The sequence below is a fragment of the Laccaria bicolor genome, genomic scaffold, assembly GCF_000143565.1.
Source record: "Laccaria bicolor S238N-H82 LACBIscaffold_3 genomic scaffold, whole genome shotgun sequence".
Taxonomy (NCBI): Eukaryota; Fungi; Basidiomycota; class Agaricomycetes; order Agaricales; family Hydnangiaceae; genus Laccaria; species Laccaria bicolor.
Genome location: NW_001889874.1, coordinates 1,175,611 through 1,190,879, shown reverse-complemented (window position 1 = coordinate 1,190,879; position 15,269 = coordinate 1,175,611). Strand labels below are relative to the sequence as shown.

Genomic DNA, 15,269 nt, shown 5'->3' with positions numbered 1-15,269 from the left:
ATTTTCGTTCACCTTTGTTCCGACCTTGGCCTATTGCATACGGGACAAGTACTTTGAATCTTATCTACCCTGAGGAATATTCCTATTTCTTACGACGGGAATGCTCTGGTATGCTCGTCAAATTACCAACAACGTGCTCAAAATCTTGGCTTCATTCAAATTCGCCCACGACAATTACGATTTATTACGATGCACTGCCGAAGGATTCCGGGCCTTGTTCTCGCTCGTTTACTACCGTTTGAAGGCAAAGGGAGACTTCTTAGAGTATCATAAAATATTGTAAAAGTATTTTCCTTCGGCAAGGATGCGGAAATGTTGAGCCTGCCGTGCGATCATGTGGTCCGTGGATGATGGCAATAGCGTCAAGTCGGTTGAAGTGCGCCGAAGGGAACGGATGTGCCGAGACACGTGACACCCGTCATCAGGCGAAGGTGACAGCACCTCTTACTCTCCACCACCACAACCTTCGCCACCGTCGTCAGTGCCGACGTTGACACCTTAAAAGCGACACACCATGTTGTCCCGGAGACTACTACGGGGCTTGCCATCAACAAACCGCGCGTCGAGGCATCTTCAGTCAATTTTAGCCAACCGACAGCACCCCGTGCGTAGCTATGCCGCGGCTCCTTCCCCAAACGACGCCTTCGCTAATGGTAGCAACGCCTACTACGCCGATGAGATGTACCGTTTATGGAAAGAAGATTCAAAATCCGTGCACCCGTCATGGGACGTCTACTTCTCCGGCCTTGACAAGGGACTGCCCAGTTCCGTGGCATTTCAACCCCCTCCTTCCACACATTTACCACATCCCTCCGACGGAGCGCCCGCTCTTTATTCCAACGGAGGTGGCGATCTCGATGTTCACTTGAAAGTTCGTTATTTTTCACATTGGCATATCTGTTCAGTTACTCATCCAAACAACCCAGGTGCAACTTCTTGTCCGAGCCTACGAAGTGCGGGGGCACCATGTGGCTGAACTGGACCCTCTTGGCATTCTTGATGCTGATTTAGCCGATGTCAAGCCACCTGAGCTCGAACTCAGTCGTTACGGTTTCACTGAACGTGATCTCGACAGGGACATCACCTTGGGCCCCGGTATCCTTCCCCATTTCGCTACTGAAGGGCACAAAACCATGAAGCTCCGCGATATCATTAAGCTTTGCAAGCGCATATATTGTAAGTCCACGTTTACCTTTTCCGTCCAGCAGACATGTAAACACTCTATTCCATAGGCGGAGCCGTCGGTATACAATACATCCACATTCCTGACAAAGAACAATGTGACTGGATTCGGGAACGCGTCGAAACGCCTAAACCTTGGAACTACACCGTTGACGAGAAGCGTATGATCCTCGACCGCCTCATCTGGTCAGAGTCCTTCGAGAAATTCATGGCTAGCAAATATCCCAACGAGAAGCGTTTCGGATTGGAAGGATGCGAATCTCTCATCCCCGGTATGAAAGCCCTGATCGACCGTTCCGTCGATCACGGCGTCAAGCACATAACCATCGGCATGCCTCATCGAGGCCGTCTTAACGTCCTCGCCAATGTCATCCGAAAACCTATTGAAGCCATTTTGAATGAGTTCTCTGGTGACAACGCGGGTGACTGGCCCGCTGGTGATGTCAAATACCATCTTGGTGCCAATTATGTTCGCCCAACTCCCTCAGGAAAGAAGGTGTCCCTTTCCTTAGTTGCCAACCCTTCCCACTTGGAAGCTGAGGATCCAGTCGTCCTTGGAAAGACTCGTGCTATTCAGCATTTTGAGGGAGACGAGACTACTCATAATACCGCTATGGGTGTGTTGCTCCACGGAGATGCTGCTTTCGCTGGTCAGGGCATCGTTTATGAGACTATGGGGCTCCACAATCTTCCGTGGTATGGTACCGGAGGCACCATCCATCTTATCGTGAACAACCAGATTGGGTTCACCACTGACCCCCGGTTCTCCCGATCTACGTCTTACCCCTCCGATCTTGCAAAAACCATTGACGCTCCCATCCTCCACGTAAACGGCGACAACGTTGAGGCTGTCAACTTCGTCTGCCAACTTGCTGCGGACTACCGCGCCAAGTACAAGAAGGACGTCGTTATTGATATTGTCTGCTACCGCCGCTATGGGCACAATGAAACCGATCAGCCTAGCTTTACTCAGCCCAGGATGTACAAGGCCATTGAGAAGCAGCCCACCCCTCTCACTCAGTACACCAAGTTCTTGGTTGGCCGAGGAACATTCACCGAAAAAGACATTGAGGAGCACAAGACCTGGGTATTGGGTATGCTTGAGAAGGCTGCTGCTGGCGCCAAGGATTACGTTCCCTCAAGCAAGGAATGGCTCTCAGCTGCGTGGTCAGGATTCCCAGGCCCTAAACAGCTAGCTGAGCAGACCCTCCCTACCCGTGCTACTGGTTCTGACGCAGAGACGCTCCAACGCATCGGCAAAGCCATTTCCTCTTACCCAACCGGCTTCACCCCACATCGCAATCTCGCTCGTATTCTTGGGACTCGCGGTAAAACAGTTGAAGAAGGTGCTAACATCGACTGGTCGACCGCTGAGGCTCTTGCCTTCGGTTCTCTCGCTCTGGAAAAGATTCACGTTCGCGTTTCAGGTCAAGATGTGGAGCGTGGTACCTTCTCCCAACGTCATGCCGTCATCCACGACCAAATCAATGAGCAGCAGTACATTCCCCTGAACGACCTTGGGTCTAGCCAAGCACGATTCGTCATCTGCAACTCCTCGTTATCCGAATTCGGTACCCTTGGATTTGAACTTGGATACTCACTTGTCTCTCCAGATTCCTTGACCGTCTGGGAAGCGCAATTTGGTGACTTTGCCAACAACGCTCAATGTATCATTGACCAGTTCATTGCGGCTGGCGAAAGGAAATGGCTTCAGCGTACTGGTTTGGTTGTTAACCTCCCCCACGGTTATGATGGTCAGGGCCCTGAGCATTCCAGCGGCAGAATTGAGCGTTTCTTGCAATTGTGTGATGACCATCCCCACCACTTCCCCACCCAGGAAAAGGTTGAGCGTCAACATCAGGATTGCAACATGCAAGTTGTCTACCCCACGTGAGTCTTCACTGTGCCTTCGTTTCTGATGATATCCTTGCTGAAACGGGTTAACAGGACTCCAGCGAACTACGTATGCACAACATAGCCCTTTGAATGATAACCCCCTGACTTTTTGTTTTGTATAGTTCCACGTCCTTCGTCGCCAGATTCACCGTGACTTCCGCAAGCCTGTAAGCTGCCACTGGGTTCCCTCACACAACTACACCTAACGCTACTTTACCAGCTTATCCTCTTCTTCTCCAAGAGTCTCCTGCGCCACCCCAAAGCTCGCTCGAGTCTTGATGAGATGATTGGAGACACTCACTTCCAACGCTATATCCCAGAACCTCACGATTCAGGTTTGGTCGCTCCTGAGCAGATCACTCGACATATCCTTTGCTCTGGTCAGTCAGATCTTTCCGTCTGCTTTAAGGCCGCACTAACTCTTAAACAGGCCAGGTCTACCACACGTTGTTGCAAGCTCGTGAGGAGAGAGGCATCAAGGACATTGCCATCAGCCGTATTGAACAACTCTCTCCCTTCCCTTACGACTTGGTACGTCGGACGTGACTGTTAACAGGTGGTCAATGTTGATTTCTTTTAAGATCACTCCCCACCTTGACCTCTACCCCAATGCCAGCCTTCTCTGGTGCCAGGAGGAGCCTCTCAACAACGGTGCCTGGAGTTACGTCGGTCCTCGCATCTACACCGCTGCTGGAAAGACCCAACATCATAAAGGGAAATATCCGTTCTACGCAGGACGTGAACCCACCAGCTCTGTCGCTACTGGAAGCAAGGTTCGTCTTTTTCGTTGTGAGCTCTTGATCAACGTTGCTGAACTAGTGCAACAGCTCCAACACAAGAAAGAAATTGAAGCATTCCTTGACACTGCTTTCACCGCGCAGCCCGGTCATGCGGGACAATCATAGTTTTAGCCCACATATACATATGATAGTCCTTGTTCTTTGAATCTATAATACAAGCGCTATTATGCGCACGAGATTTGTTAGGGTTAGGGTCCACGCGTCCATGCCGAGAACGCGAACACTTTCAATCTCAAACCACGACTCTGTCTTCGTCGTCGTCTAATCAGTCATGGAGACCTCATTCGCAATCACCGGCAAGGGTTATGTGATAGTTGCGGCGGACACAACCTCTGCCCGCTCAATCGTGAAGATGAAAATCGACGAGGACAAAATCAAGACACTCAGCCCACACCTCCTCATGGCGTACTCTGGCGAACCAGGTACTTACATATTCACAGTAATCCTATCATCATACTCACCAAAAAACTCCCAAACAGGCGACACCGTCCAATTCGCCGAATACGTCGAGCGCAACATCCGTTTATACCAGATCCGCAACCTCTACCCTCTGCGACCCTCAGCAGCCGCTTCCTGGATCCGTCGTGCCCTTGCGGAGTCGCTGCGTTCACGTAAACCTTACTCCGTCAACCTCCTTCTTGGGGGATACGATACGGCGTCGCATGATCCCCACCTTTATTGGATTGATTACCTTGGTACGATGACGGAGGTGCCGTTCGCTGCGCATGGGTATGGATCGTATTTCGCGTTGAGTTTGTTGGATAGGTGTGTTGTGCTCTTTGTGTATCTTGTTGGATTGTGTGGACTGAAGATGCGGGCAGATATCATAATCCTGAAGCTACGATTGAGGAGGGACTGGCTACGCTTAAACGGTGTATTGATGAGGTTGCGAAGCGTCTTGTTGTCAGTCCTGGCAAGTACAAGGTTAAGATCGTTGATCAAGATGGGATAAGGGAGGTTGAACTTTGAATGGACGGTGGGGTAGAGATAACTGCGCTGTGCGAGAGCTACGTATGCCATCGAATACACTTCCTGTTTGCTTTGACGCCTCAGAAAGGTCATGTTTCGAGCCTTCAGAACCAATCTCGTATGCTAAGTACAGGACGTCGTGATCACCATGGCCGCTGTACTATACCAGCCTCGTCCATAAACGGAGCATTTGCCACAACCAGGTCAAGCACGACGTAAAAATAAAAAGGTCACTACAATTCCTTCAACCTCCGTCTTGGAGCCACTTCAGGATTTGCAACTCGTTCACACCAGTCCTGGCAGGGTGTGACGTGCACGCCAGCGCGTTCTACTGGTCGCTCTCTCTCATGAGACCCTCATCTAGTCTTCCTCTTTGAAACGCGAAAAATTGTAGAACTTGCCTCAATCGAACCTCCCGCTTTCTCATCTGCCCCTGCTGCATCATCATCAAGCCGATGGCATCCACCTGACAATCCGTCATCACCTACAGACGTCAAAGAGAATGCGTACCTTGCAGTTGTTGAGATCCGTTTGTCTGTTCGCCATTATAATACTCGCAGCGGTTTCCTTTGCATAGCCTTCTTTCTTCCGTCACTGCTGCTGGGGTTAGACAGGATCGCCCGCTTGTCTTTCCTGGGCGGGCGATATTAGTTCCGGAGACTCACACAAGGTCAACGTTCGTTTGAAAGGCCGGTCAAAGTGACTACACGGTGAGTGCCCAGGCCCATATTCCCTCAACTGATGCTTACCTTTTGCTTAAACGGCTCAAGATTACCGTTCTTCGGCGAAGTCAGTTTTTCAATGCCACCGAATATATATATGGTCGTGAACGGTGAAGGAAAGAGCTTGTATTGCGCAGAAGAAATATGTACTACAAGCTGCCACTACCCCAGGCAAGCACTTACGCCCCCCGACCTCCTGAATCTCATTACATCGCTTTCATGGATCACATCACTGTAAGTGGCAATGTTGTGTGTTAGGAATTTTTTCATGCCCTTTCGACTCTATCCTAAGGCAACGTAACCTTGGTTCTTATTTTAGATGTGCCATGGGTTGAGTATTCCGAACGCAAGTGACTCAGAAAATCAATTTCATTTCCTTGCCCCCAGCGTAAGTTGTTAGCGGCCAAATGATGCCGCCTGCCGATCTTCCCCCATACTGCAAGCATTCAAATACTGGTATACCGCGACCTCGCCAAATAAAGATACGCTCTTCACCTTCTCCACGGCGGAATTGGCGGTGTCCTCCATTTGATAATTATGGCGCTGGCTCAATATATAAGTCCAATCCTATTATTGCGTCTCCAGTGGGGGTGATTGTTGACTCTCTCAAGACCCGCGGGCGCTCCTTCTAGGATCTGTGCCTTATCAAATGGAGATTCTGTTATTTTCAGAAAGTGGGTGAACACGTCAATACATCGAACTTCTGACAAACTTCTGGTCTTTCCGATTGTTTTCCGAATCAGCACCGCCCGGTGCCCAGCACATACTACGGAAAATTCATCGCCGTTGTAACCCTCCTTTACACTTGATCCAACTTTTGGGGGGTGCGTACCGCTTCCCATCTTTTCGACCACTTTATTCTTTTATTTCAAGTTTCAAAAAGAACTGCACTTGTTTCTGGTATCAAGAGAAATAACTTGATCCTCCGGTAGATGTTTAAGAATATTCAACAACCTCGTTGGTACTCTGCGCTTTTATTGACGCAATGTTATATCCAGAACAGCTGTCAAATGAAGGCGTGCCGGTATTGCGCTGTCGGTGTCATATACTCCTACTTCAGGTAAGGGGTTTCTCATCTGTCCGAGCATTTTCTATTAATGTCACTTTTACCCTAGGCTGTCAACGAGAAGTCTAGCACGTACCGGGCGCCTCATAGGTCCGTTGAGGAATCTGACAGGTAACCTCACGTCAAACACCTTTCCACAGCTACCAGGGCAATTTTGCCGTAGCGTCTTTCACTAAAAAAAACACTTTACAACACCATGGAAAGTATTTAAGAACACTCTGCGAAAGCGAAACATCATCAGGTCAAATCCTTTCTCAACCATTGCCCACTGATAATTTTCCTGGCTCACAATGCTTGTGTTTTCTCTCCTCAGCTCTCTCATCCTCGTCTCCGCCGTTGGCTTCGCGTCGGCCAGCGATATCTGTACCTACACCTCCCGTAGTTGCATCGGGTCTTATGGTTGTTGTTACGGTATTGCACAGAATACCTGCTGCTATTGGCCGAGCAATTATGGCTGGTCGGTGAAGTTCCAGAATATGCCCACGACGTCAACTTGGCTTGGCAAGACGTTTGGCGATTCGGTCTGCTCCACGCAGACTGGCGGGATAGGCTCATCGTCCGGAGCTGCTTGTAAGTGCCGCGAATCCCTTCGTTTATTTTTTCTCTTGACGCAAACATATTTTCTGAAAGGTGCCAGCGTTTATAATGGCCCGACCTATCTTGCTTGGAAGTCGGCAAACTGGAATGCAGGCACTGGCGCAAGGCGCGATCTTGAAACCCGCGACAATTCCACCTGTGTCCAGCCTAACGCGATTGGGTTCACTACAGAGGATGGGAAAGAGCATCTTGTCAAGGTTCCCGAAGGGAAATTCGATGAAGTCAACGAGTGGGTCAAGACCGACGATTTTTCGAAGCTCCTTGAGCTAAAGGACTGACCAGCAACCATGTGAGGCAATCCGGGTATCTTCTATTTTTCCAAAAGAATGATGCTGTTTTAAGCTGCTGGTAGTGTCGTCCAGGACTCTGGGCACATCTAGTAGAACTTGCCAAGTAATGGTTACTTCAAGGTTACTTATTATCTGCTGTGGACATTCAAACATATATTTCTGTGGAAGTCGAACATTTACATACTTATGATTCTATTTTTTCGTGTTCATTGAAATTGGAACAGATGCTGTGGATAACTATTACAAGCGCTCAGCGCAAGCTCAACGTTGGGATGCATGGAGTTAAAGTCACGTGGCAGAGTCCTAAATATAAATAAAACAAATCTGTACAAATATCAAGTAACAAGCACTAACACTGACTTTCAACTCGTCATTCTCATCCGACATCGCTACCAAGCCGATAGGATGCGTTAACGCCGGCACCAAGCACCTCTTTCGATTCAAAAAAATCTGAGCCTCCACCCATTGCACAAAGTGGAGAATCATTTAACCATGGCCCACATATGATGACTTGAAGCAAACTTGAAAGGTATAACTTCTGGGCCATTTAAGTGGACCGCCGCATTACTGATCTATGGTTCGATTACGACAGTCCTGAGCTCATTGGTAAACGAAAGTCAGCCAATGTGCTTCTCATACCACGTGCTTGAAAGGTATTTAAGAGCACTCCACGTTGACCATGATTCGGGCTAACCTGCCGCTATACTTACTCACAATGCATAAGCCCTCTCTCTGCTCTGTCGTCCTGCTGTCAGCCGTCAGCTTCGTGTCGGCGAGCGATATCTGTGCCTACACCTCCCGCAATTGCCTTCCGACGACGTTTGGTTGTTGTTCAAACATTCCACAAACTACTTGCTGCTACTGGCCAAACAATTACGGCTGGTCTGTAAAGTTTCAAAATATGCCGTCGTCACCTTGGGCTGGCAGTATGTTCCCTAATACGGAATGCTTAAACCGCATCAATGGGGTAGGCGTCTCGCAAAATGACGTTTGTAAGCGCCCCACCAATTATTTCTGACGTTGACACAAAAAACCTTTATTGATAGGTACCAGTGTTTATAATGGGTCGACATATCTCAACTGGTTGTCTGCAAACTGGAATGCGGGTACTCTCATAAGCCGCGACGATGCCAACTGCGTCCGGCCGAATGTGATCGGATTTACAACAGAGGTTGGGGAAGAGCATCTCGTGAAGGTTCCAGAAGGGAAGTTTGATGAACTTAACGAGTGGGTGAAGACGGGCAGTTTTTCAAAGCTCCTAGTGCTCGACAGTATCTAGGACAACAACGTGAGGTGATTTATAAACTCTTCATAATCTTAAGAGGTAACGATGTGTGTCTAGAACTCCATGGCATAATTTTGAGATTTGAAACTTATGTACAACTCTAGCTTGACTCAGGCCCTTTGCAATTCAAGTTTTTGTTGAAAAAGAACTCTCCACTGCGACCCTGGCAGTGTGAACGTAACGCCATTGGGTGAGCTTTGACTCTAGGCTGTAGGCCCGGAGATGAAAAGAATTTCTATCAAGGCGTTATCCAGCCTCGGGCGAATCTTCTGGCCGTACATTCACTTGGAACGGGACTACGACAAGCCGGAAGGATATGATGCGTTCACCTCGGACTCAACTGAATCTTATTCAGTAACTTTCAGTACAATAGTTGCGTCCAGACGATCATGGGTTCCAACGTTAACTGAGTGTTCTAAAGCTTGGGTTCACCGGCTCATCCATATGGAGGGCTAGATTCCTGATCTACCGGATCATGATGTCGAGCTCGTTGCTGTTTGCGAAAGCTAAACCTTACGCGCTACTTGCACTTGTGGTGCGCTGCAAAATGTATATGAGAGTGGGACTCCGAAACCTCTCCTCAACCCCTCTTCTGAGTAAAAGATTTCTCCACTCACAATGCACATGCCCTCTGTCCTCAGCTTTGTCGTCGTCCTCCTAGCCACTAGCCTTGCGTTGGCGAGCGATATCTGTACATACGCCTCCACCAATTGCGGTGGGTCGTATGGTTGTTGTTCAAACATTCCGTCAAATGCTTGCTGCTCCTGGCCAAGCAATTATGGTCAGTCGGTGAGGTTCCAGAACATGCCGGGGTCTTGGTTTGGAAGGACGTACAGCGATTCTGCCTGCAAAGATCAGGCGGCTGGAATAGCTCCTGTGAGGAATGTGCCTGTCTGTAAGTGCCGCAAGCGCCTTCACTTTTGTCTGGCCGTTGAGCGATGCAATTATGTAACAGGTTCCAGCGTCACTTCAAGTTCAAAAGCCAATTGGTTGTCTGCGAGCTGGGGTCCGGGTGGTGGTGGGTTTCGGAGACGCGATACTGAAGGTCACGACGACGTTTTGAACTGTGTTCTGCCGAACGTGATTGGGTTCACCACGGAGGATGGGAAGGAGCACCTTGTCAAGGTCCCCGAAGGGACGGCCTTTGATGAGCTGAACGAGTGGGTTAAGACGGAAAATTTTGTAAAGCTTCTTGAGCTTGAAAGCGTCACCGGGGATGCTTGACTGTGAGAGGACAGTCTTATGCATTCGGTGATGTTCAAAGTAGTGAGCGTGTTGTCTGTAAGCCCGGGAAAGTCAGTGTCATCTCAATTTCAGTTAGACCCCCCATTCTTACTAGAATGCTCGGCGCGGACATCCAGTTGTTAGTATATCTTTTTTTTTCTAGCACAATTGAATACACACCTTTTTCATCTCCGTTGGAATAGAAATAGCTGGTGAAGGTCAAGTGAGTCTTTCCCACTAGGGGTCCTCCGAATGTTCGTAATGCTCCACGGAACGGAACTATGTCGCTTGTTGTTGTACGTTACATAGAGGTGCAAAACACTTCGGTAACTGAATGAAGCGTCCACATTCAGACACGTGACACTACATGGGATCAGCCAAATAGAGGCAAACCCTTCTGTGACCTCAGCGGCGAGCTCATTCCTGACCAATTCCTGACGTCGTCTCGACGAGATACGATAGATTACAGCGGTGATGCACCAATTTTGATAGACCAGAAGACACCCTCTGCCCAAGTGCGTAGGAGTTCAGGGTAGCCGGCTTAGGAGCTTGTTCAACTGATTATTTTTGGATGATTGACAACTTGAACTCCTGGCAATAGTACTAGCGGACACTCTAAGTAGGCATTAATGGGGTAGTGGTAACCTGGGTCGTTGCCAGAAACCCATTCTTCATTATCGACCCGCCGGGGGTTCGATTCCCTCTTAATGCACTTCTTGTTCTGACAGGCATGTATTTTGTAATTTTGGCGGGAAAAAGGCGTATTTTCTTGAATACTGTACCGTCCACCTTCAAGGCAACGTCTTCTTCTACAATACCCTCAGGGTCAACCAACCTCGAATCCTACCCAGCTGGCGCCTGTATCACTACAAACGGTACATCACTATTGCTTGCCCTCCACCAATTTCCAAGTCTACCACAGGCTCAAACACAACGCGACCCCATTCTCAATAATCCCCAAAAAAAAAAAATCTGGACGACCGCTTTCCCCCTCAAACCCACTCTTGGATCCCACCCAGGGGACACTGGACGCCGAAACGCTAGCTTTGCGTTATCGAGCTCGAGGACGTATGTGTGTAGTAGCCCTTGGAAATTATCAGAGCGCCCCTGCGAATTTACGGTAGACCTTTTAATTTGAAGAAGAAGAGGCGGAGGTGTGGTAAGTATCCCTGGGGAAAAAACATTTATTCCATCTCACTGGCATGAAAAAAAAAAAAAAAAAAAAAAAAAAAACATGCGACTAAGTATGAGCATGCGTGCGTCCCTCCGTTGGATGTAGGTGATTTTATTCCGATACAGAATTTTGGGTGATGCAGGAAGACTCACAGGAGTGGGTATGTAATTGCTGAGGTTCATTGAAGACTCGATGTTCATTTTTGGTGTGCAGAATTTGACGGTTTGGAATGCAACGTGTAATGTCTGTCCCTATGAGGTGATCCTCCGATCTGTGATTGGATTGCGTGGTTCCTGGGAGACGGTGAGTTCTTTTGGTATACAGCATTTGACTTTGAAACGTTGGTACAGTCACCTAATTGCTTCATTCTGCAAATAACTGTTGGACAACTAACTTGAGTGTGTGGGGGTGATGTATGAGGACTCGGAGGAGTAGGCCATTTCTGAGAGCCTATGATTGTTTCAATTGGAGGAGAGTGGGTGTAGATTTGAATAAACCTGAAATTTGAGTTAGTTGCCTTCACAAAAAAAAAAAAAAAAGTGACGATTGATAGGCTGGTGTGTGTTAGCACCAGCTGTGTTTTCAGACGGTTCAGAGCGCGCTGAAGGAGGAATTAAGACCTTTTTTTTCTGAAGAGAAAAACCGGATCCCTAAGCCCCATTCCACCTGGCGAAACACTCCATCGCCCCAAAAATTGTAGGCTCGTGCTGTGGTTCCAAGTTATGACGACTCCGCTTGATTAAAGCCACGATGTGAATTTCTCCGCGACTTGAAATGTTCATTTTGGTGTACGAGTTGTAGGTTCTGGTGGAATATGGCATTTCACTTTGAGACGTTTGGCCCGTGTTAGTACCGTTGTGTTTCCAAACAGTTCAGAGCGCACTGAACGCTCCAACCCCCCAAAAAAATTGTAGGCTCGTGTTGCAGTGGTTCCGTTTTATGACATCCCCACTTGATTAAAGCCACGATGGTAATCCCTCCGCGACTTGATTTGTTTGTTTTGGCGTGCAGAATTTAACGGTTTGAATGCGACGTGTATCTCTTGTACTGAGGTGATCCGACCCATCTGTGATTGTATTGCGTGTTCCTGAGATACGGCATGTTCTTTTGGTATACGGCATTTGACTTTGAAACGTTTATGGATGGCCATGAGAGTGGGCCAAGGATTATCAGTGGGTAAGTTGCCTTTACAAAAAAACCAAAAGGATTCTGAGGTGAAGACCGATGTCAGGCTGGCCCGTGTTAGTACCGTTGTGTTTCCAGACAGTTCAGAGCGCACTGAACGCTCCAACCCCCCCAGAAAATTGTAGGCTCGTGCTGTGATTCCGAGTAACGACAACTCCACTTGATTAAAGCCACGATGGAGATCCCTCAGCGACTTGAACTGTTCGTTTTGGTGTGCAGAATTTAACGGTTTCACGTGCCAGTGGTCTAGAGGTATCCTCCGATCTGTGATTGGATTCCGTATTCCTAAAATACCGTATGTTCTTCTGGTGATATCTTGCTTTGTTCCGCGATAGTTGTTGGGCGCTGCGATAATGACTCACTGTGTCAAAGATCTGGATGCGCATTGGGTGTTCCTGCGTTCGGTATGCAACGTTACAGACAGTTCAGACGGCGCCGAAGGAGGGAAGTAAGACCCTTTTTCATTCGAATCCCTAAGCCCCATTTCACCAGGCGAAACGCTCCAATCCCCCAAAAATTGCAGGCTCGTGCTTGATTAAAGACACGATGAAAATCCCTCCGCGACTTGAACTGTGCAGAATTTGATGGTTTAAAATGCCAGTGATTGTATCGCGTGTTCTACGTTCTTCTGGTATGCATCATTTGACTTGACAGTCACCTTCGTTCCGCGATAGTTGGTGCGATAATGATCAAAGATGCGCATTGTTCCTGTATTAATTTCTGGACTGCCTATCTGGTGAGTGTTCAGAGATTAAGTTTACCAGGTGGTAGGTGCGCGTAAAGTCCCAAGAGTGGTGATATCCGAAGGGTGATCGTACCGCGACGTCCGAGATCGAGGTTGAGATGGACTCGGAGACGTTGAAGGTGGCGCTGATCGTGGAGATAGGAAGGTGTGACGTAAAAGACGATGAACAACATACGGCAACAAAGGGAATCTTCTCATTTCTTGAACTGTCATGGGCAACACTGGGTCCAACGCCAATAATGGACATCGAACTGTGGCTTCGGACCAACAATCCCGTAGTCCAAGAATCCATTCACGCAACCACTCAAATTCCCCTTCTCCCGGTCTCCCACATCGCTCCATGCGCACAAAAAAGCGTTCACTCGAGCTACCAGATCTAGCTTCTCTCTCCCTCTCTCCAGCTACAACTCAACGCGGTAGACCCACAAAAACACAATCCATCCCCATCCCACTCCATCCAGGCGCACCCAACAACCTCGACAGACCCCGCCTCCTGCCCTCTACATCCGATCTCGTCAACCCACCATCCACACACCAACCTTTCCCTCCACCTTCACGCAACCAACCACCCCTCTTCCGCGGTGCACCAACGGCGAGACAACAGCCACCCATCTCTGCTCGTCAGCAGCAGGCCCAACAACGTATCCAGGAACTATACAATCAATCTCAGCACGTCCCTCCACCAGCCATTCTCCCACCCCTCTCCCCTGCGGGGGAGGACCCTACCTCGCCTGGGTTTGTGAAGGAGACGGTAAAGTCGAGTATCCCCATTGCCCTTGGCCATGTGGAGGGTGCCGTTGCCGTTGCAGATGAGCAGGGATCTGCGATGAGGGACGATCCTGTGTCAGTCCCGACAAAGATCACCTGGCGTGGTGGTGGAAAGACCGTTATACTCGCTAGGGCGGGTGATGATGATTGGAAAGGACGTACCATCATGGGACGCGAGTAAGTTTCTCTCCTTTTTTTTAATCGTTGTAGATAAGCTTATCGGACGTATAGATCACCAACATCGCTAACATTCCAAACCACCGTCGATTTGTTACCGGGTACACACCACATTCGTTTCCTGGTAGACGATCAATGGCGCGTAGCGGACGATCTACCAACAGCCGTAGACGACCAAGGAAGCCTAGCAAACTACGTCGCACTACCACTAGCCTACTCGTCCCCACCAGCACCCCAACCCACCATCGCAGCTCCCATCCCCACCTCCGTCTCTACATCCAAAGGCAAACCACCCATCCCAGGCCAAAGTTTCTGGTCCGCCGCATCGCAAGACGACGAAGACGACGACGCAGATCGTCATGCGCACCGTAACATAAGCATCAGAGCAGCACCCATCAGCACCCCAGTCGCACCAAACCCAAACCCAATAATCAACAACGCGCAATGGACCTCCGTACTACCCCCCGAGTTAATCGAAGCTGCAAAGGAGGAAGAAGTGTATTTAGCGGCGAATAGCGATACGTCGCGGACGCATGTACAGGGGTTCGTGCCTGCGCCGAATATTCCGCCTGCTCCTGGCCTGCCGAGACATTTGGATAAGCTGATTTTGAATGCGAGGGTTAGTCCGGGTGCGGGTGGTGCTACGGGGAATGGGAGGTCTGGGACGCCTGGAGCGGGGACACCTGTTGTTGGGAGTGGACAGGGACGTGGGGGACGGAGGGAACGGCGGGAGAGGGAACGGGAGGGGGATTTGAGGGAACGGGATAGGAGGGAACGGGAGAGGGGGAAGAGGGAGGGTGGAAGGAGGGCGGGGATGCCGCCTGCGCCTCCGCCTAGTGAAGCTGGTGGGGAAGAAGTGGTCGAGGAGGAAGCGGCGGCGGCGGGGGTGTCTTTGGAACCTGTTATTGCTGAAGAGGCGCCGCCGTCGGCAGTGACGACGCTCCAAGACGCAGTAGGACCAGACTCGACCGTATCCACCGCCATCGAACCTCCTTCCTTGGACCCAACCCCCCCTCCTCCTCCTCCTCCTACCGCATCCCCAACCCCCCCACCAACCTCAAGCAAACCAACACTCCCACACCACCCCTCGGGTTCAAGAGCCATCACGATCGACACGGCGAATATGCCGGGTATGACGGACGATGGGAGCGTGTTGCCTGTGCCTAGTCATGTTGTGCTGCATCATTTG

At 49.6% G+C, this 15,269-nt stretch overlaps 6 protein-coding genes across 6 annotated transcripts; all 6 read left to right on the top strand.

Moving 5' to 3' along the window:
• Positions 1-514: 514 nt before the first annotated feature.
• LACBIDRAFT_245492 (2-oxoglutarate dehydrogenase complex E1 component, mitochondrial precursor) lies at positions 515-3,983 on the top strand (the record flags this gene model as incomplete). Its single annotated transcript, XM_001876046.1, has 9 exons — positions 515-871; positions 927-1,176; positions 1,233-3,072; positions 3,130-3,145; positions 3,201-3,245; positions 3,299-3,458; positions 3,509-3,609; positions 3,660-3,851; positions 3,906-3,983. 9 exons carry the CDS (start codon positions 515-517, stop codon positions 3,981-3,983), a joined length of 3,039 nt encoding a protein of 1,012 aa, XP_001876081.1.
• A 166-nt stretch (positions 3,984-4,149) lies between these two features.
• On the top strand, positions 4,150-4,959 carry LACBIDRAFT_182574 (20S proteasome subunit; the record flags this gene model as incomplete). Its single annotated transcript, XM_001876045.1, has 3 exons — positions 4,150-4,300; positions 4,358-4,643; positions 4,700-4,959. The coding sequence occupies 3 exons, from the start codon at positions 4,150-4,152 to the stop codon at positions 4,845-4,847; spliced, it is 585 nt and encodes a 194-aa protein (XP_001876080.1). The 3' UTR covers positions 4,848-4,959.
• A 689-nt stretch (positions 4,960-5,648) lies between these two features.
• LACBIDRAFT_308672 (uncharacterized protein) lies at positions 5,649-5,904 on the top strand (the record flags this gene model as incomplete). Its single annotated transcript, XM_001876044.1, has 2 exons — positions 5,649-5,803; positions 5,889-5,904. The coding sequence occupies 2 exons, from the start codon at positions 5,649-5,651 to the stop codon at positions 5,902-5,904; spliced, it is 171 nt and encodes a 56-aa protein (XP_001876079.1).
• Positions 5,905-6,925: 1,021 nt separating this feature from the next.
• Positions 6,926-7,510, top strand: LACBIDRAFT_322608 (uncharacterized protein; the record flags this gene model as incomplete). Its single annotated transcript, XM_001876043.1, has 2 exons — positions 6,926-7,205; positions 7,266-7,510. The coding sequence occupies 2 exons, from the start codon at positions 6,926-6,928 to the stop codon at positions 7,508-7,510; spliced, it is 525 nt and encodes a 174-aa protein (XP_001876078.1).
• A 727-nt stretch (positions 7,511-8,237) lies between these two features.
• Positions 8,238-8,955, top strand: LACBIDRAFT_292408 (uncharacterized protein; the record flags this gene model as incomplete). Its single annotated transcript, XM_001876042.1, has 4 exons — positions 8,238-8,448; positions 8,494-8,514; positions 8,569-8,810; positions 8,865-8,955. 3 exons carry the CDS (start codon positions 8,238-8,240, stop codon positions 8,799-8,801), a joined length of 465 nt encoding a protein of 154 aa, XP_001876077.1. The 3' UTR covers positions 8,802-8,810; positions 8,865-8,955.
• A 470-nt stretch (positions 8,956-9,425) lies between these two features.
• On the top strand, positions 9,426-11,603 carry LACBIDRAFT_322606 (uncharacterized protein; the record flags this gene model as incomplete). The annotated part of the gene is given in 12 exon segments (XM_001876041.1): positions 9,426-9,702; positions 9,763-9,971; positions 10,046-10,073; positions 10,235-10,254; positions 10,341-10,357; positions 10,524-10,546; positions 10,633-10,650; positions 10,670-11,099; positions 11,156-11,190; positions 11,331-11,365; positions 11,419-11,508; positions 11,556-11,603. 12 exon segments carry the CDS (start codon positions 9,426-9,428, stop codon positions 11,601-11,603), a joined length of 1,230 nt encoding a protein of 409 aa, XP_001876076.1.
• Positions 11,604-15,269: the final 3,666 nt, after the last annotated feature.